We start from the raw sequence: 20,129 nt of genomic DNA on the forward strand, positions 1-20,129 counted from the left end.
TTGTCGCTTTATTGGGTGTAGTGGTCTATATGTCGGATGCACTTCCTTTTGTTCGATGTCACTTCCTGGGAGGAAATCGGGATCGGGCCATTCTCTTTAGTGTTTGCCTTGTCTACCTTCTTTCCACAACATCACGGCCAGAATTTTGTACACAAAATTCCACAGGTCATTTCGTTTCAACAAGACCTAACAAAACAGCACAACATTACGCCGGCCACACCGCCTATGGATTAACCAAGAAGTCTACGAGCAAAGAGCCGAGGTCAGGTTTGTTTTCAGCAGGTGTAGTTACTTACTGGAGTGTAGCTAGCAGCATTACACACCAGTCCCGTTGTAAGCGTGCTTTACGATTTAACACGCGATGGAAGTGCTTGATCAACCACCCTGTTGTAAAGCTTTCCGTTCAGTATGGTCAACGTTACCATCGGATTGAGTTGACATGCACTCCTTTCTCCGTGGAGCCTGCAGACTGGCTCCATGTGTGCTGCTGCTGCTGCTGGTTGAGCCACCGGCGGCCTAAGAACCGAGGCACTAATGCAGTTATCTTAAGACAATTCCCGTTCCTTGTCGTTGGATCGATTGACATGCATTTAGTCATACGATCACACATGAGCACACGAGTGAGTTAGTACCATGGCCGTTTTTGTAAGATGAGCCGGTTTGGATGCTAGCTGTTAACACCGGCTCGCCTTGTAAAAACAATCCACTTACTGCATTAATCATTGGCTGGCTGCAAGTAGAGGGACCTTTTCCCTCACCAATATACCGGTTAAGTTTATATTTCGGGTATGCATGCAATGGGCCTGCTAAAAGTCAGAATTACGTTTACTATTGTATACCACATTCATTGTCGCCTTATGTGGTGGCTAGCTAGCGTTGATGCTAACGTTGGCTCTTCCAAGTACATGTCATCCTCAGTTGCTGCACAGTTGAGTTCTGTTCTGGGCTCTCTGCACAAATTAGGTGTTTTCTGTGCTCTGCACAGTCGAGTTGTGTTCTGTGCGCTCTGCACAATTGAGGTTTGTTCGGCTTTCAAAGCAGTAGCTTAAAGTTGTGATCTTTCATCAAAACTGATCACAATTTGTCGGTCCCCAATGTCATCCTTCGGTTTTGTGTATGGATTCCCAATGTTATACAAAGTTCTAACAGAGCAGCTCTTGTATCTGAATGACTCTTTCTTTGTTTTGGGCAGAGCCTTGCAGTTAGAGCTGCACGAACAACAACAACACAACATTCTGCTCGTCACTACCCTCCAGGAACTCCACTCCTAAATCAATCCTTGTGTAACTCAATCGACCCAGCCCAACAGTGAGGATGTCCCAGATCCAGTATCAGTGTCTGGGGAACCCCATGCCCACCACTGCTGCTGCTGCTGCTGTCACCCCATTACACCTGGCCCCGCCCATGCCTGGATACAGCATCCCCTGTGCTTCCGCCACCCTGCCCGCTGAGAACGCAAGCCAGCCAGGCCGCAGCTCCTCCCTCCCTTCAGGCTCCGTCACTCCCTTCGCCCCCACCACAGGTTTGTCTCTCTTAAATCTATTGTCTCTGTTCGTCTGTTTAGAATGAGGTTGCCTTGTTTTTTTTGCCTCCTCCCTGCTTAGTTTACCCCGAAGTTGTTTTGGGTCACCGGCTATTTGATTGGTTAACACTTTTGGCTTCAATGATTACATGAGCTCATTTCAATGCAAATCACAGGGGGATGGAGTGCATGTCATGACTACAATGCATTTCTTCAACTGAATGTATTTGTGCTTTTGTTTTGTGCTTTGAAGAATCTAACATGGCAAACCCTAAAGAGAAGACCCCCATGTGTTTGGTGAATGAGCTGGCCCGTTTCAATAAAATCCAACCCGAATACAAGCTGCTTTGTGAGCAAGGCCCGGCTCACTCCAAGGTAACGCAGACCGGCTGTAACACCGCTGATGTCATCCATCTGATGTCATCCATGAGCCTCCCACTGGCTTATCATGCAATGGAAACAGTGAGTCCACTGCTCAACTCTCTCTCTCCCTCGCTCTCTCTCGCGATCGTTCTTTCTCTCTCTCGTTCTCTCAGATCTTTTCAGTGAGACTCACGCTAGGCGATCAGCACTGGGAGGCAGAGGGCACCAGCATCAAGAAAGCCCAGCACACAGCTGCTGCGACCGCCCTGGCTGAGACCACGCTGCCAAGGCCCACGCTGAGATCACCCCGCAACACAGGCAAGGCCTCAAATCACCCCTCTGGACTAGTCTAGTCCAGGCCCCTCCAGCCTTCCCCCTAGTCTAGTCCAGGCCCCTCCAGCCTTCCTCCTAGTCTAGTCCAGGCCCCTCCAGCCCTCCCCCTAGTCTAGTCTAGGGATGCACCGATCCGATATTTGTATCGGTATCGGTACCGATATTGAAGACATTTCTAGATCGGGTATCGGTGACAAATGGGCCGATCCATATTTAAAAAAATAAATAATATATATATATATATATATTTTTTTTTTTACGTTTATGTACATACTTGAATCCTATTCCTACTACCTTGCTGCTTTGATAATTGAATTTCCCACGAAAATGTTCTCACGGGATTAATAAAAGTGTATCTATCTATCTATTGGCTGATCTATTCAGTTTCTATGCTGTGCGCTGTGAGTGACGTCATAAACAAGCAACACGCCGTGCGGAGCCTACAGTGATTGCAAAATGGAGCGAGCAAAAGGATCTGCTATCTGGAGCTATTTCACTTTACCTAAGCCAGCAAGCTCCACGGCTACATGCAACATATGCAAAGTAAATGTCCCGAGGGGTGGTACTAAACCTTCTAGCTTTAATACCACAAACCTTATAAAGCACCTCCAAAAATTCAAGTCTCATGATCCCAGTCTTTTCCCCTCAATGAAACTTACAGTTTGTAGCCATAATTTCGCGCTGTTTTTCTATATCGGTATCGGATCGGTATCGGCCGATACTAAACCTCAGATATCGGTATCGGAGGTGAAAAAAGCGGATCGGTGCATCCCTAGTCTAGTCCAGGCCCCTCCAGCCATCCCCCTAGTCTAGTCCAGGCCCCTCCAGCCATCCCCCTAGTCTAGTCCAGGCCCCTCCAGCCGTCCATCTAGTCTAGTCCAGGCCCCTCCAGCCGTCCATCTAGTCTAGTCCAGGCACGGCCCCTCTATCGACCCTGCCTTGAGTAGTCCAGGACCTGCCAATCCAACCACCCCAACCATCCCCCTAGCCTAATCCATGCTCCGGTTTAGGGTTCCATCCCCCTTGTTTAGCCCCTGGTACCATCCGGTGGTCCGTCAATCAATGACAGGAAATTAGAGGTTTTTTTTTGCAATGCATTTTGATACTTCGGTTTGTTGTTGTGACAGAAGAGTGCACCACGCACACCATGGAGCTGAACGCCTTGTGTATGAAGCTGGGGAAGAAGCCCCTGTACAAGCCCATCGACGCATACATGGGGATGCGACCGCCAAACTTCAACTGCAACGTCCGAGGCCCCGGGCCCTACCAGCGCTCTATGCAACAGTAAGTCTTCGGCCCCCCCGAGCCCCTCAGGTCTGCGAATACAGGCACAGGTGTTGGGGTTGAAGTACAAGCAGAAAAGAGCCGGGGAGTTTAGGAGACGGAGAGTAAACCAATTAAAGAGAAAGTGCTGCATTGGCGCACCTGTGATTGACAGGCCGGATGAAAACCCCCGACAACAATCAGGGGAGAAATGAGCCGGGAGCTGTCGTTAATCTAAATACTCACTCAAGAGTCGGGCGCAGGCAACCAGAACGGAACAGTCTCGCAGAGCGTCTCACTCACTAATGGCTGACAGATGGCGGTGCCGTTTTCTAACTGATTACTCTTAACGTCGACGACACAGCTCGTGCACCTCACGCACGACGCCTTCCTCAAAGGCGACACTGACGTCCCTGTCGTTCCCCTGCAGGTATTACTACCCGTTCCCGCCGGTGGGGCCCTTCCTGTACCACATGGAGCTGTCTATAGGGGGCCAGCAGTTCCACGGCAAGGGGCGCACGCGGCAGCTGGCCAAACACGACGCGGCCGCCCGGGCGCTCAAGGTGCTGGAGAACGAGCCCATGCTCCAACAGCCGCCCGTGGTGAGGCCCCCCGCAGCACCCTGCTCATACACCTCCCCCCCCCCCCCCCAGGGGTAAAGGTAGAAACTCGTTGGTTGTCTTTCTCCGGAAGGCACCCACGCAGTGTTGCTGGATTTCCTGCCCAATCTGGCAACCCTGGCTGTAGCGCACTGCAGTAAGGGTTGCCAGATTGGGTGGGAAATGCGGTCCAATCTGTTAACACTTCACCCACGGTGGGGGGAGGAAACAAGTGCGGTGTGAATGCAACGTGGAGTGCTCGCCTGTATCGTAATGGTTCGATGTGTTTTTGTGGTTCAGATGAACGGCGACGGCGAGGAGGAGAACCTCAACAAGTCCGAAATCAGCCAAGTCTTTGAAATTGCACTCAAGAGGAATCTTCCCGTCAACTTTGAGGTTTGATCCGTTTTTCCGAAGGCGTGTCCTGTAGTGAACATACTTTCAGGCGGTCTTCCGTTTCAAAGCGGATCTCAAAGAGAATACATGTGATCCGTGATTTTGATTCCTGCGGTGCTGACTGCGTTGCAGGTGTTGCAGGAAGCCGGCCCGCCCCACATGAAGAGCTTCGCCGTGCGGGTGGTGGTGGGCGAGTTCGCCGGGGAAGGGGAGGGCAAGAGCAAGAAGATCGCCAAGAAGCTGGCGGCGGCCATGGTGCTGGAGGAGCTGAGGAAGCTGCCCCACGTCCCCGGCGTGGAGAAGATGCTGCCGCACATTAAAAAGAAACCCAAGTCCATCGTCAAGGTAACCACGGCGGCCCCACCTCCCCCCCCTCCCCAATGCGTCATCAAGCCTCATTTATGACTCTCGTCACCTCCTGGGCCGCTGCCCGTCTTTTGACCTTCGACCCCTGTCGCCCTCCACGCACGGCAGCTGCAGACCAGCCCGGAGTACGGCCAGGGCATGAACCCCATCAGCCGGCTGGCCCAGATCCAGCAGGCCAAGAAGGAGAAGGAGCCGGAGTACGGGCTTCTGACGGAGAGGGGGCTGCCGCGCCGCAGGGAGTTCGTCATCCAGGTGAGCAGCACGGGGGGTCGGGCATACAGGTGAGGAGAACGGGGTTCAGTCATACAGGTGAGGAGCAGTCATACAGGTGAGGAGGACAGGGTTCAGTCATACAGGTGAGGAGCAGGGGGGTCAGTCATACAGGTGAGGAGGACGGGGTTCAGTCATACAGGTGAGGAGCAGGGGGGTCAGTCATACAGGTGAGGAGGACGGGGTTCAGTCATACAGGTGAGGAGCAGGGGGGTCAGTCATACAGGTGAGGAGGACGGGGTTCAGTCATACAGGTGAGGAGCAGGGGGGTCAGTCATACAGGTGAGGAGGACGGGGTTCAGTCATACAGGTGAGGAGGACGGGGTTCTGTCATACAGGTGAGGAGGACGGGGTTCAGTCATCCAAGGGGGGGAGCAGTCATCCAGGTGAGAAGCAGGGGGTCAGACATTCAGGTGAGAAGCAGGGGGTCAGTCATTCAGGTGAGGAGTAGGGGGTTCAGTCATACAGGTCAGGAGGACGGGGTTCAGTCATACAGGTGAGCACCATGGAGTTTATGCATACAGGTGACAGCAGGGAGGTAGTCTAAGGCCCCGTCCATACGGGTGAAAACAATCCTTTCCCCTCCGCTTCTCTTGGCTGCGTTTCACGAGTATCTCCGTAAAGACGGACTCATTGAGTCCTGGGGAAACCCTGTAGTACATATTGAAGGCCTCTATGTGGCACTGGTTCTCCACAACAAAAAGAAATGGACGTCTGCGGAGCATGCGCATCAAGCCTGCGCGCTGAATACAGTCATACCGTCGAGGAGGAGAAAGCAGTTGTTAAACCTTTTATATTGAGTGTTAGTTAGTAAATAAATTGACCAAGGGACTGTATTTAAAGCTACAGAAATAATAAAATAAAATCACCCAAAAAAACTGTCCAGCTGGTGGGGGGGGGGGGGGGGGGGGCGATGACGTCATCATTTGAGTATCAGGCGTCCACACGAATCCGAACACAAAAACGCAAAGGGCCCTTTTTATCTGTCTGGAAGGTCGGCCCAAACGATCCAGACATAACTATTTTCACAAAAAAATAGTTTCTGTTTGGACAGGGCCTAAGCTGCTATACTGTACTGTAGCGGAAGGCTACTGGGATCTACCCCCCTCCAACTTCTAACTTTTCCCTGCTCCCTTACACATTGTCTCTGTAGCTACCTCCCACTCACTCTGCACTCTCTCTTTCTCTCCCCCAAACATTGACGCGTTGCCCCCGGCAACAGGTGAGCGTGTGCGGCCAGTGCGCGGAGGGCCTGGGTCCGAGCAAGAAGGTGGCCAAGAGGAACGCGGCGGAGACCATGCTGGAGCTGCTGGGTTACAAAGTGCCCCAGCCCCTGCCCCCCAAGCCGGCTCTGAAGACAGACGAGAAGGCAGGTGGTCCCGCCAGACGGAAAACATGGAGAACACACCGCTGCTGGTGACCAGGGTAACCGGGATACGTTCTAACGGTTTGTGTCTGGCTTTATGATCTCGCAGGCCCCGCTAAAGAAACCCGGAGAGCAGGAGAGACGCAAAGTGACCTTCTTTGAGCCGGGTTCGGTGGACGACGGGACGTTGGGTGAGTGAGTGTTCAGAGAGCCATTCGGGCCCTTTACGGCTCTCCTGTCGTGAAAGGGTTAAATTGTGTTTGAAGTCATTTTGTAAAAGGAAAATGAAAACATCCTAATAAACATCCATTTTTTTTACGCCTGGCACATTCAAAGCAAATAACAAACCATGACCAGTCAGCCATTTCTGTGTCGTTATTGATCGCACAGAATAATCCCAATCCCAATATCGGGAAAAACATTCCCAATTATAACTTCCTTGTCCTAACCGTGCAGCCATGCGTGACCTATTGCTCATGAGACGGGTGATAGGTCACGCATGTCCAACGGCCCCGGTTGCCCATCTGTCTTTCGCCTATTGTCGGAGTGACTCCTCCGTCGTCACCCGCACACGATGACTCTAACCACCCCCAACCCCCACCCCCGCACACGATGACTCTAACCACCCCCCCCCGCCCCCGACAGCCTGCAAGGACGACGACTACCGCCTGCCTTACCTCAGCAACCAGCAGCTCCCCGCGGGCATCCTCCCCATGATGCCCGAGGTGGCCCAGGCCGTGGGCGCCTGCCAGGGGCCCCACGCCAGGGACTACGGCCGCCACGCCGCCGCCCCCAACCCCGCCATGACCACCGTCACTGCCATGATCGCCAACGAGCTGCTGTACACGGGCGTGTCGCTCACCGCCCAGACCGTCCTGGCCAACGCCCCCCACAGCAACAACAACAACAACGGCAGCCTGAGCCAGCCGGCCCCCGGGCCCCTGGCCAGACCCTCGGAGCAGCTCAGCTACCTGGCCGCGGTGCAGGGGCTACAGGTGAGTCCCATTCGCTTTGACTCGTGACCGCTGTTCTGATGTACGGGTTTGTTGACGTGTGTGTGTGTGTGTGTGTGTGTGTGTGTGTGTGTGCGCGTGTGCGTGCGCGCTCACAGGTGGAGTACAAGGACTTCCCCAAGAATAATAAGAACGAGTTTGTGTCGCTGATCAACTGCTCCTCCGTGCCGCCCCTCCTCAGCCACGGCATCGGGAAGGAAGTGAGCTTCTGCCACGACATGGTGAGCCACTCATTTCGACCTCATTTTCATCCTTTTTGATAGTCTGTTCACACGCACAGGCGTTTCTGAGGTCGTCCTCGTTCGACGTTTGTAGTGCTATTTCTAAACGATATCTGGAGCCACCGGTATCGAAAATACTTTTCACCCCAATGGGGTGGCTCAGGAGGTAGAGCGGGTGGGCTGGTAACCGCAAGGTTGCTAGTTCGATCCCCGGCTCCTCCTAGAGTGTCGAGGTGTCCCTGGGCAAGGCAACTAACCCTCTAACTGCTCTCGCCTTGCCTGGTTGACCCCGCCGTCGGTGTGTGACGGGTGAATATCAGGCAATATTGTAAAGCGCTTTGGATGAAAGCGCTATGGAAACGCAGTCCGTTTACCATTTACAACGGCAACTCCCTCTGGCTGAACAGGCGGCGCGGAACATCCTCAAGCTACTCTCAGAGGCTGACCAGCAGTCCAGCGACCGCCCTGGCAACGGACCGACCTCTGGGTACGCCCCGCGCCGTCCTTCATCACGCATCCAACGCCCGTGGCACACTGTAAGCCTTCGCTTTGGCCCGTGACGTCACACTCACTGTTCTGTCTGTTCTTGTCGGTGTATGCCTCAGGTCTGGCAAGCAGGAGATGGAGGCAGAGTCGCTGCTGCAGCAGGCGAACCCCAGCCCCATGGCACAGGCGGTGGACGGCAGCGCGTAGGCGACCACCGCGGCGCCCCGGTCGGCTCGCGGGGCTCGACAGCGGATTGACACTGTGTTTTTAGGCCCTTTTGTAGAGGAACTAAAACCTTCACACGGGAGACGACATAGGCTCGGGGAAACGAACGTCGTTCACGGTCCCGTCGTTCCACATAAAAAAAAACGAAACGTTCGGTAAAACAAGATTGATAGAAAACGGGATGTTGCTTCCTACTCCCTTGACGATGTTTTATTGTACACCTTATTTATTCTTTTGTTTTTTTTCCTTTCAATGCTTTGTGGAAGAGAAAATAACTGCTGCCTCCCCCCCAGTCGAAGAAATGGGCATTTGCTTTCCTGAACTAGAATGAGATATTTTACTGTGAAGAAAAAAGGTGGCTCTTTTCTCGTGGTTGCTTTGAACTAGAAGTTGTTTTGTTACCTAACCCACCGGGAACGTCTTTTCTCTGGCCGTTATTTTTCAAGTGTGTCACGTTGTTAACGCTCCCCCCCCCCCCCCCCCCCCCCCGGAGAGATGTGTTCCCCGGACCTCTAGGCGGCAGCTAGGGGGAACAAACGCCTCATGTTTCGGTTTCGCCCCCTTTGTTTTGTTTCCAGGGTGCCCTGCCCCCCGCCAATCGAGTGTTTATCCTCATGTCCATGTAGGGCGTCCGTCTCCCCCCGGGTGGGTTGTCGTGACTCAATGTAGCGTGTGCGTGACGTAACGTGACTGCCTCCCCCTCTGTACCTCTCCGCCGTGTGTGGTGGCCCAGTATTAAGCCCCGTTTCCTTCCCTCCCTCCCTCCCTCCCTCCCTCCCTCATTTTGTTACCTCCCCCCTCCCTCTCCCCTACACTTCCACTGTAAGTAAACCTGTGCGCTCTGCACACCAAACACACATGGCTGGTCTTGTCGTTACTTGGTGTGGAGTTGGAAGGCGGTGCCGTGTAACACTGGAGGAGTGTTTGCTGGTTTGATAAAAGGAAAAACACATTTTTGGTGATAGATATTTTATTTCATTTCCATTTTCGGACATTTTAATAACGTCAATCTGGATGATTTATTTTTAACCAAAAGCCCCACTTGGGACAAATGTCGTCAATTATCTTTGGCTAGACACACTATGATACAAACACCGGATGACTGTCTCACGCTTGTCTATGTTTCTGTATTTGTCCCCATTCAAATATAAATAATAATAATGTAGACGTTAAGGGAGTGAAGGCTACTCCTGCAAACACAATGATGGGTAACAAAGAGATTTGAATATGGGCGGTACAGTCGTGGTGCGTGTTTAAGCTTATGGCTCCTTGGCTGAGCAGCCCTAGCAGCACGAACCGCTGACCTGCTCATGTTTCAACTGGTCTTGGCAACTTTTCTTTTTTCTTTCTTTCTTATACCTCCCTTTTATATATATTTAATATACATAAACCTCCTTCATCCTTACATACTCATCCTTCACATACTAGGTAAAACCAACCCAAATGGAACAAAGATAGCTGGGCCTCATGTGTTCCATTTACACGTCCCCAGCCCTCCCATCAGACGCCTGGTTGCTACGGCAACACAAGGTGCTGAGTCTGCGCCGCTGGGACTATTCCGCCGCGATGGGGAGGGGGGCCTCTCGGTTCTTCATGGTGTCGATGAAGGGGTACATGCACTTGTCTGAACCCATGAAGCGGTAGGTGACCACGTTGGATTCCCAAGGCAGCAGTCTGCAAAAGAAAGAATGGAAAGAAAAAAGGGCAATGTCGTTAGCCTAACGACCAGGAGGAGACGGGGAAATGAGCTAAATGTCGGTCGTCTGAGGGAGACTCGAGGTGATTCATGTAATTGGAATCAAGATGGCAGCAAGGCCGTTGGAAATCGCCATGTTCTGGGTTTTATCCCCAACGTCTACACTGCCTACATTTGATCACATACAGTGAGTTGTCCTTGCTCCTTAATGGCCTGGCTTTAGATACAATCACCTCACCTCACTGCCTAGTACCACCTAGTGGACAGAGTGAGGCTGCACCTACGCCTCGCCTCCCTGACGAGTACCACACACTACCCCTACACACTCCCTGTCTGCGTAGTGAGTACAGTGACGCTGCACTTACGCCCGGGACAGGAAGGGCAGGTAGGTGAGCCGTGGGATGCACACCAGGGGCTGGTCGATGAGGATGGCGTTCATGGCCTGCTCCACACAGTACTGGGGGTCCAGTGGGGGCAGGATCATCTCCACCTCGTCCCTACACACACACACACACACCAACACAAGGCAGCGTCAGGCTCTGTGGAGGACCCCGATGGCGTTCATCCCGCCGTACAGATCGAATTACTCACTGCCACATTGATTAGTTGGAGATTTTGGAGATTTATTTTTTGTAAATTCTAATACGCTTTTCTAATACTGATACTGATTTATTGATAATTGCCGTGACAATTTTTTTATTGATACATTCATACAATCTTAAATTATTTATGGTTTTTCTCTGACCTTAAAATTGAATCCCCTTTTCTTTAAACGGTTCACTCACCTGATCTTACAGCCTTTGAACATGCCCGTGTCCACGATGTAGGGACACACCAGGGTGGTCTTCACCCCGTCCACCTCCTCGGCCAGCAGCTCATGCGCCATGGATTCATGGAAGCCCACTGCAGCGAACTTACTGGCACAGTAGTCCTTGGGTCGCACCACAACAAAGTACAGGTACAACTTACATTAGTACCACCACATCACTTTGGGGACGTTTTATCTAGACACTGGCATAACGAAGAGAAAAAAAGGATTGAAGGTTTGAGGGGGTAATCGAACCAACACAATCAAAGCCAAAATGGTTGTGTTGTGGTTCAGTATTACATTTCCACTTTAGGGCATTTAGCGCTTTTATCCAAAGCGACTTACAATAAGTACATTTGTCAGAAGAAAGAGAAAACAATAATTCGCTGATGGTACAATATCACTGGATGTCATAAGAGTGAAGAACTGTGTGAAGTGTATGTATTTATGTATTTATTTTGATTCGTCCCATTCCCCGTTTCCCTCCAAGCCAGCCTCACCTCAACGCAGGGCGTGCTGAAGAGTCCCAGGACGCTGGCCACGGTCACGATGTGGCCGTGGTTATTGGCCTTCATCTGAGGGAGGAATGCCTTCACTGTCTGAGGACACATACATACATACATACATACATACATGAATACATGATACATTCAACACACACACACACACACACACACACACACACACACACACACACACACACACACACACACACACACACACACACACACACACACACACACTACTAGTAACAGCCATGTGAACAGATGCTTGCAAGGCTTGAAAACGTTTCCTGCAGCCCCATATCACATGCTAATATCGTAGCATTGGGGTTTTCTATTAAGAGGATTGCAGAAGGAATCTAGATGCATTTGACTCTGGGGAAAAAGCTGTTAATGCTTCACAATGTAAAAAAGGCATGACTCATACCGCACAGTAATCTGGGCTTTGTATTGTATTGTATTGTATGTGCTGAGAAAAGGACTTTAGAATTTCCAATTGGACGTCCAGTGGTTTTGCTGGCACACACAGATTTTGGTTTGAATTAATGTAGTACCCTTATTACCACATAAACAGTGCTCAATTAAAGCACAAACGCTACAATCAGATTTAGAAATTGCTCATGTGGCGTCTCAGGCGAAATATTTAATTATATCTGGGGCAAATTATAATCAAGATCATTTTATATTCTTTTCATAGTCACCACATGAGCAGATACCCATGCTTTCAATTGGCCTTCCATGGATTCTTCTGAACCACGGTCCCAGCCCCACCCTACCCGACCCTCTTTCCTCCTTCAGTCAGCTAGAGACTAGGACGTGGTCCTCACCCAGAAGAGCGCATGGCAGTTGACCTTCATGGTCCTCTCGATCAGCTCGTCGGGACAGTCCAGCATTCGCTTCCCCGCCACCACCCCCGCGTTGTTTACCAGGATGGTCACGTCCCGCCCCAGGTCCTCGCGTACCATCTCAGCAGTACGATACACCTCTTGGCGGCTGGTCACGTCCACCGTGTACGTGTGCGCTTTCCCGCCCATCTCACGCACCAGCGCGGCCGTGCGCTCGTTGGAGGCGGTGTTGGTGTCCCAGAGGACCACCTCCGCGCCGTGTTTGCTGAACTCTTGGGCGAACAGCTGGCCGAGGCCTCCGCCGGCGCCGGTGATCAACACCAGCTCCCCGTCGACCGGCTTGGTGCGAGGCCGGAGCACCGCCCGGAGAGAGTTGCGCAAAATGTAGTAGAGCACGTCCAGGAGCATCATCTGGAGATCCATGAGGAAGATCATCTTGGAACTATCGTTAGTTTCCCAAACGTGATCTTCCGGTTTGAAAGTTAAAAAGTAATGTTAAAATGTCAAACAGACAGCCATGCTGGTGTTTCCGTCCCCCGACCACCGATTCTTGGTTTTTAAGCACTTTTAAACACCAGGATTAACGGAATTGGCCTGAGCCACTCACGGATTCACGTGTCTCGTGAGCCGTGACGTAAGGTGGTGTGTATTTTTCAAAGTGAGGCCTTCTCGTGGCTCACTGTGATGAAGACCACAGTGAACCAAACAACAGTGTCCAGTGCTGATATGTCTGGAGTACCTACTGTAGATACGATGTCACACAACATTAACAAGCACATGAACACATTTAGAAGGCATTTCAGTCTTGATGATAGGTTTTCATTATTGTATTATCTATACCAAATAGAATACATCTAAATGAGATTGCTGTAGTCACCAAAGTGCCTTCCGTTAAACATTGATTCCCTTTTCCATATTTATTTTCCTCTCGCAGTTCTTCAATAGGCTATTCATTGACAAATATACTGTATAAAGTTTATTTTGTCCTGGAATTCCCTCCACGCAATAGGCTCACATGCCTTTACTATTGAGCATAAGAACATAAGGAGATTATCTGTATGGGCACAGTAAATCTCTTCCATACTTGCTTGTTTCGCAAGAATGCATATTTCCGATACTATGTGCCTGTTTGAGAACACTAAAGACATGTTCATTCGGCCAGCTCATTAGCCAAAGAGGCTATGTCTGGACACGTGAGGGAATGTTCAGAACAAGTGGTGTAAATTAAGGTTACAAATATAAAACGATATGGTTTTAAACAGCAGACTGTAGCTATCTGAATATCGGGCCCCTTGGATGTTATCCTGTAATAGGGCATGTAGAGGATAGTTGACCTGTTGGCCTTTTAGGATAGAGGCCTCATGTTTGAATAGTTTTGTACATCCATGAATGCCTAACATCGGTCTTTGTAACTCCTTTCTAACTCTGAGTGCAAAGTGAGTACAAATTAGTGAGTGTGTTTTGTGGAGCCATAGCCTGCAAGTTTTGACACTTTACTGATTAACTAATCAAGGATGACTGATTAGATTAGCCACAGCTGGGAGCTGGCTCACTTCTTAATTCAAATGGAAGCAGCGAGGCTGTACTTAATTTTCTACTAATTGCTTCTGGACATTGGCTTAATTTTGGTGACTAAATAATGATGTGGGCATATCTGTAAAATATAAGTTCTAACCATTGCATATTTAGTTGATGAACCCAAGGGTTTATTATTTGTCATGTGCCGTCTCATCTGATATATAAAACCCCAAATAATTGTGTGTTCTTTTGAGGCCACACGTTGTCCATTGATATTTCAAATGCATACTTCAACTGGCATGGATTATTCAGCAGTTATCTTACGTAATTGGATGTATAATTTAGGTAAACTGTACTGAGGGGATACTGTTGCCAACTATTGAGCAAGGCTTGGAAAGAGAAGAAAAGCCCTGTTGGAATCAAAAGCTTTAAGCCTTAATCACGTCAAAGTTAGCTTACAGACAAGTCCCACGTTGATTTGGCAGCAAGTGTGGATGTTTCCGAACCGGTTTCAACCTGCCTGTAGAACAAATCTATCAATCAATGAAACAATACAGAAATAGAACTGGTTATGTCTTTCAACGTTTTTATGTGTTTGTGGTCTTAGTTATTTTATGTGACATTATTATTTCAAAGCCCTATTTCTCGATATATGTTCTAATAATTGAACATTATTAGATGTTTAGTTACTTGCTCTCCCTGCGAAAACGGGCAAGACTGTTTCGCTGAGCGTCCTCATAATATGCACTTCTTTAGCTGTTTAAATAAGCTTGGATACTTTGTTTTATGACATAACGCCTCTCAGTGTTAGCATGCAGACCAACCTGTTTCCAACCTGTCAGTCGTAACATTAATGCATACGTATTTATAAGTAACTACACATGAAGGCAACATTTATGTATTTAGTCGTATTTGCTATCTTCCAGCAGCTTCAACATATTTATTCCACCTCAAATTAGATGCTATTTTTACATAATGTACAAATTGGTCAAATACTTCTGAATTCACTCCATCGCTAGAGGGTTAAGGTAGTGTGTAGGTAACATCTAAGCAAGGACATGCACAGAGTAGACCAAATAAGTAATCACTAAACTACAGAACGGGTCAAGCAGTTCCTTATAACTTAGGAATACTCTCGGCTCCCGTCACCTTCATGTGTCCAGAGCTCTGCTTCTATTTCTGGAAGGGAGTCTCAGCCTGTGTATAGTGTTTCTTATTGATTGAATATTTCAGATTGTTTGTCATGTCTCCAGGCTGTTCACTGGGGCGTTGCCTGGATGGAGGGCAGCCCTGACACATGCAACATGTCTTCCTTTCTGCTCACTGACGCACGCAACGCCAGCTTGCTGTGTTGGCTGCACGCCTCATCTTTCACGGCAGCGTTGTCTGCCTGTCTGTTGTTTACCCCTTGCCGATTCAGCCATTCTGTCTCCGTGTGTGGGTTTGGTTTGTCTGTCAGTCAGTCCGTTTCTGTTTTTGAACACATGTACATGCAGAAATGCACACACATACACTGATGCACACACACATACACCCTCGCAAAGCGTCACGCATGCACACACACACGCCACACACATACACATGCACACGCACAAAAACACACGCACAAACACACATACACACACACACACACACACACACGCACACACTCACTCATGCACGTCCACACACAGCAAGTTTGGAATTGGGGACAATCATCTGGGTGGAGTCCTTGAGATGTGTTTTGATTAGCCCCAATTGTGATTATACTTGCATGAATAATGCAAGTAGCGTTTTAATAAATGTAAAACATTTTCAAGGGATTCTGAACACATGACCCAGGGGGGTCGTTGCTGGAGTGGAAGTCTGTATAGCAACACACTGTTCTGCAGTAACACCTTATAATACATGCCATTCATTCTACAGGGAACTTACATTACTGTATCCCTTCGTTATTATTTTCCCTGATCACATAAACATAATGAATGAATTCATGGTGCCAACTTCAATGATTTACAATACATAAAAACGTACAGATACTATGTCTGAGTGCTGATTGTGGTTGAAGTTTGTTGCACCATTTTCCTTTGTGTAGGCAGACCATTGAAAAGGTCAAGAGCTGAGGCCGTTTTCCAGCATTTTAACCACTCCATCCCCCATGACAACTGCTGCAAGGTAAATGCTATTTATGAGAAGTTAGTAATTCTCTGTCTATTAATTGTATTCTACATTTTATCGCCACTTTAAATATTTCTTTACAATTCGTTTTCCATAAAGCTGTATCCTATTTGGCGAGGCAGATGTAACGTCGTACCTGTGCTGTTATTGAAGCAAGACGACTGACTGCGAGCTGCAACATGCTTAAACGCTTAGTCTGCCACACAATATGCGAATTGTTCCATTTGTGTATATAGGCAGAAGGAATGCGATGATCTTCCACTAGGTGGCGATATTATACAACGTTAACCCAGTTTAAACAAGTGATGCTAAAGCCATGATAAAACATCTTTCTGTACAGTGGTTAGCATTCGGGATTTTTGTTGATTGTTGGCCTATGGAAGTATATTATGAAACGGGATGTCTTCTCTGACCCAAACAGTTCCATATCCTTCTTTTCATTTGACAATTGCATAGACATACAGTATATGAATGCAAACCGTTTGTTTCAAGAGAGAATATATGCAAGTCAATAATGATTGTGTGGAGGGAATGTAAAGTCATTATATTTATTTTGAGTCATCCAATGGAAACGTTGCCTTCCTAAAATAAATAATAAAAACTTGAGACACAGAGACACATTTCTACGGGACAAACGGTTTCGTGTGAATCACAAACCAGTCACAGCTCCAAGAGGTTACCACATGCATTTAACAACAGAACATTGATACAGAAACTACAGCATAGAAAGTCAACAAGTAGAAATAGTACTTCCTTTTTTCTTTTTTTTACAAAACAAACAGCATTAGGACCTACAAACAACATTGTATAAGAGCTGGGGAAGGTAATTTTTTGTTTATTATCCAATTCCCCGGAAAATGTGTACTTTGCTTGATGGCTTAGGCTGGGTGGGTCAAGTCCACTGAGAAGTTCAAACACAAAAAAAAGTTAGCTCACTGATTCAAATGTTATGATTGTATCCTTGAAATCTTAAACATAATTGCATTTGCATTTAGCTTTTATTTGCAACAAGTAAAACCCAATGTCGTTGATACAAGGTGTACTGAATTGACCCAGCCCATTGGCAGATTAAAGGAGTATGTTTGACACTACTGGCTGCACCAGTGTGCTTAGGACAGGCATGTGTTTCAGGCGGAACGACTAAAACATGTTAGCATGTAGTAGGTTGGCATGTAGCATGACCCAGCCCAGTGGCAGATAAAAGGAGTCTGTGTAAGACTGATGGCTATACCAGTGCGCTTGGGACAGTCATGTGTTTCAAGTGGAATGAGTAAAACATATTAGCATTTTAGCATGTAGCATGACCCAACCCAGTGGCAGATAAAGGGAGTCTGTGTGAGACTATTGGCTACACCGGTGTGCTTGGTGATGCCCAGTCATGTGGTTCCGGTAGAATGACTAAAAAAAAGAATGTTAAGCTTGAGGCAAAACAGCCGGACTAACTTTCCCTTTCAACAGCTCACTGAAAAGCCATCCTATACGTCAATTCCTGACACCAAGTCAAGGATGCAACACATTACGTGTTATATATGTAGACTGGTACCAACTGATACTTTCATCCAGACTGTGAACAGGGCTTGGATGTTGCTGAATGGCCTGGGGAAGAGATGTCTGCTTGATAAAAGTACTGCAGGAGTTCCACATGACCATAGGGTCTGGATGACTTGTTGCTATCAGGTCACAGTATCACAGTCTAGAATTCAGTTGAGAGCAAAGTCACTATCAAATGGTCCTTTATGCTACCTCTACAAAAAGCTTAGAATATTACAACGCTAGAGTCGGTCAATACTTTAATTACGTCAATACTCAATAATTTTTTAACGTTTTGTGCGCACGCGTGGTTGTGCATGCAGTGGTTAATACCATACACGTTGAAACGTCTGTTGTTTATGGTGCTGGCTGCACCGCCTATGGAAAATTGATTGTCGTTATTCTACAGGAATATTTCATTCAGAGAAAAAGGCTCCCTGACTATCTTAATACTGAAGTTAATGGAGGATTACTTGAGAACATGGACATTAACATAAACAATAAAAGACACTAATCTTTTCTGTCTTTCATGTCTCAGCCCCATTGATGAACTATGCCGTGCAGTAAATCCTAATGTCTACTCATGTCTGCTTCATGCAAAAGCCATGACGGTTGTTTTATTAATCAATGATCATTCCTAGATATTGATCATGATAGGTATAGCTGTGTCGCTGTCTCAGTAGATTGCAGTGAGGGTGCAAGACCGACGCATTAATAGTAAGATGCAGGATCCCGTAATAAATGCTAATAAATGTCATCTAAGCTAATTGTCATCAAAGGCCACTTGGGACATATTTTAATTGTAAAATGGAACGTTGTCTAATATTGAATACTAATATAATATTCTCTCGTTGTTTCATGTAGGCCTATGTTTCAAACATTTCCTCATTGATCATTTTATCAGTTGTGCTAAATAACATTGGGGCACTGAATTTTAGGGACATTCCCAGATACAAAATGGAAAAACACACAAGAAATAGACAACATGTAAGGCCTTGGTAAAACAAAAACAACGTGGTAAAAGTTAAAGTCCAGAGGATTTTCCCCATCTTCTGTGTATTATAATATTATCAGCCCATATCTTGCCCTATCTGCTCTGAAGGATACGGAAAGCCAAATATTGTTGACACATACAAAAGTATCACAAATGCAACAGAAAGGATTAGGGTAAGGGTTAGGGTTAGGGTTAGGGTTAGGGTTAGGCGTGTGTGGTACACCATCGTTGTGCTGCGTATTGTAGGTGGAAATACACTGTAGGTACGGAAGGACTTCAATCGGTTACAACAACACACAGGACACACTCACACACAGGACACACTCACGCACACACACACATGCACACGCACAGCCACACACATCTCCAGTGGAAAAAAGCTGCTTCTTTGCTTGTCAATTGTGTATGATCCACATTGCTAAAATACCCCCCCTCCCCCCACCACCACCACCACCAAGCTGGCATGTAGAAAAACAGGGATTCTCTTACACCCGCGCGCCCGTGCACACTTCCGCTCCCTTCCTGCTCATTGCTATTCCTTTCACGCTTGCCTCACTGTGAAGCCTGATCAGCAGCCTCTCTACGCTGAAACGCTCCAACTTTAGCGTCAGCTGAGAGGCGCAGGGATCAAATCATTCCATTCACATATCTAATTGATTGTGTCTCGGGGATTCACGTCATACTCTGTGTTCCTGAATACCGGAGTGCAATGCGTGTTACAAAAAAACCCCATTGTTTAGTGATTTTAGTAATCTATCGAATTATTCAAAAGCAGACTTTCTTAAGAATCCTATGGATGAACATCTGGTTTTGCGATATAATGGCGATTGTATTAGGTGAATAATCAATGTGCTTGTTATTCATTGCAGGGAGGCTATAGATTCCTTGTTGTCTCTCTCGACTTGTCTTATCTGTGCAGAGTTCAAGCATTCACTTTTTTACACACTGCCTGTGTGTGTGTGTGTGTGTGTGTCTGTGTGTGTGTTTTTTCCTTGTACATGTGATACATAGGATGCAATCAGACCATGAAACCCCAATTAACATCGTGGAATTCTGGCAGGCAGCATCGCCATGGAAACAGGCTGTAGCTAAGCATGTCCCTTCAAAGATCGTTACAGTTTCATACCTGTACATTTCCTGTGGCCTTTTGGTCTGTGGGTGATGTATGCATTGCTAACATTTGTGTGTGTGTGTGTGTGTGTGTGTGTGTGTGTGTGTGTGTGTGTGTGTGTGTGTGTGTGTGTGTGTGTGTGTGTGTGTGTGTGTGTGTGTGGTTTGTGGTTGAAAAGGCTTGCAGTCACGTTTCAGTCCTGTTGTTATGGTATGAGAATTAATCCCTTCTTGGTCCTCAATGTCACAATGTTTTTGGCAGGTGGCTGGCCAGAGAAACGGGGCAGCCTTTTTCTGTCTCCCAATTCATCCATGCTGGAAGTCTGTCATCTTGTATTGTTTATGTCTTTTCAATGGATGTATCAGAAACATGTCTGATATATTCTTATGCAGTAGTAATCCATATCTGTGCTTTTTTTGGTATGCTACTTCAAACGATAACTAAAAACAACAAGCTAACCATGTGCTTTCTTATGAATTTGGGACCAATGACGGAATCATGAGAGATTAATTTCTTGAGCGACCAATATGTTGTACCTGTATCA

At 47.7% G+C, this 20,129-nt stretch overlaps 2 protein-coding genes across 2 annotated transcripts; one reads left to right on the forward strand and one right to left on the reverse strand.

The window, feature by feature from the left end:
- The first annotated feature begins 64 nt into the window (after positions 1–64).
- On the forward strand, positions 65–9,848 carry stau1 (staufen double-stranded RNA binding protein 1). Its single transcript, XM_060070415.1, has 15 exons — positions 65–262; positions 1,193–1,522; positions 1,776–1,897; positions 2,059–2,203; positions 3,346–3,502; positions 3,912–4,083; positions 4,381–4,476; positions 4,609–4,821; positions 4,951–5,094; positions 6,335–6,481; positions 6,588–6,669; positions 7,124–7,473; positions 7,590–7,712; positions 8,120–8,199; positions 8,318–9,848. The coding sequence occupies exons 2-15, from the start codon at positions 1,315–1,317 to the stop codon at positions 8,403–8,405; spliced, it is 2,127 nt and encodes a 708-aa protein (XP_059926398.1). The 5' UTR covers positions 65–262; positions 1,193–1,314; the 3' UTR covers positions 8,406–9,848.
- rdh20 (retinol dehydrogenase 20) lies at positions 9,376–12,837 on the reverse strand. The gene is made up of 5 exons (XM_060070414.1): positions 12,258–12,837; positions 11,428–11,526; positions 10,905–11,050; positions 10,485–10,616; positions 9,376–10,097 (listed from the first exon to the last, which is right to left on the reverse strand). The coding sequence occupies exons 1-5, from the start codon at positions 12,708–12,710 to the stop codon at positions 9,977–9,979; spliced, it is 951 nt and encodes a 316-aa protein (XP_059926397.1). The 5' UTR covers positions 12,711–12,837; the 3' UTR covers positions 9,376–9,976.
- Positions 12,838–20,129: the final 7,292 nt, after the last annotated feature.

Source organism: Gadus macrocephalus, chromosome 13 (assembly GCF_031168955.1).
Source record: "Gadus macrocephalus chromosome 13, ASM3116895v1".
Taxonomy (NCBI): Eukaryota; Metazoa; Chordata; class Actinopteri; order Gadiformes; family Gadidae; genus Gadus; species Gadus macrocephalus.

Bases quoted from the DNA above. Each gene is read 5' to 3' on its own strand.
- stau1 (XM_060070415.1), top strand. From the start codon at position 1,315: ATGTCCCAGATCCAGTATCAGTGTCTGGGGAACCCCATGCCCACCACT. The intron at 4,477-4,608 runs GTTTGATCCGTT...ACTGCGTTGCAG, and splicing joins ATCTTCCCGTCAACTTTGAG to GTGTTGCAGGAAGCCGGCCC. The intron at 7,474-7,589 runs GTGAGTCCCATT...GCGCGCTCACAG, and splicing joins CCGCGGTGCAGGGGCTACAG to GTGGAGTACAAGGACTTCCC.
- rdh20 (XM_060070414.1), bottom strand. From the start codon at position 12,710: ATGATCTTCCTCATGGATCTCCAGATGATGCTCCTGGACGTGCTCTAC. The intron at 11,527-12,257 runs GTGAGGACCACG...ATGTGTCCTCAG, and splicing joins ACTGCCATGCGCTCTTCTGG to ACAGTGAAGGCATTCCTCCC. The intron at 10,617-10,904 runs GTGAGTGAACCG...GTGTGTGTGTAG, and splicing joins TTCAAAGGCTGTAAGATCAG to GGACGAGGTGGAGATGATCC.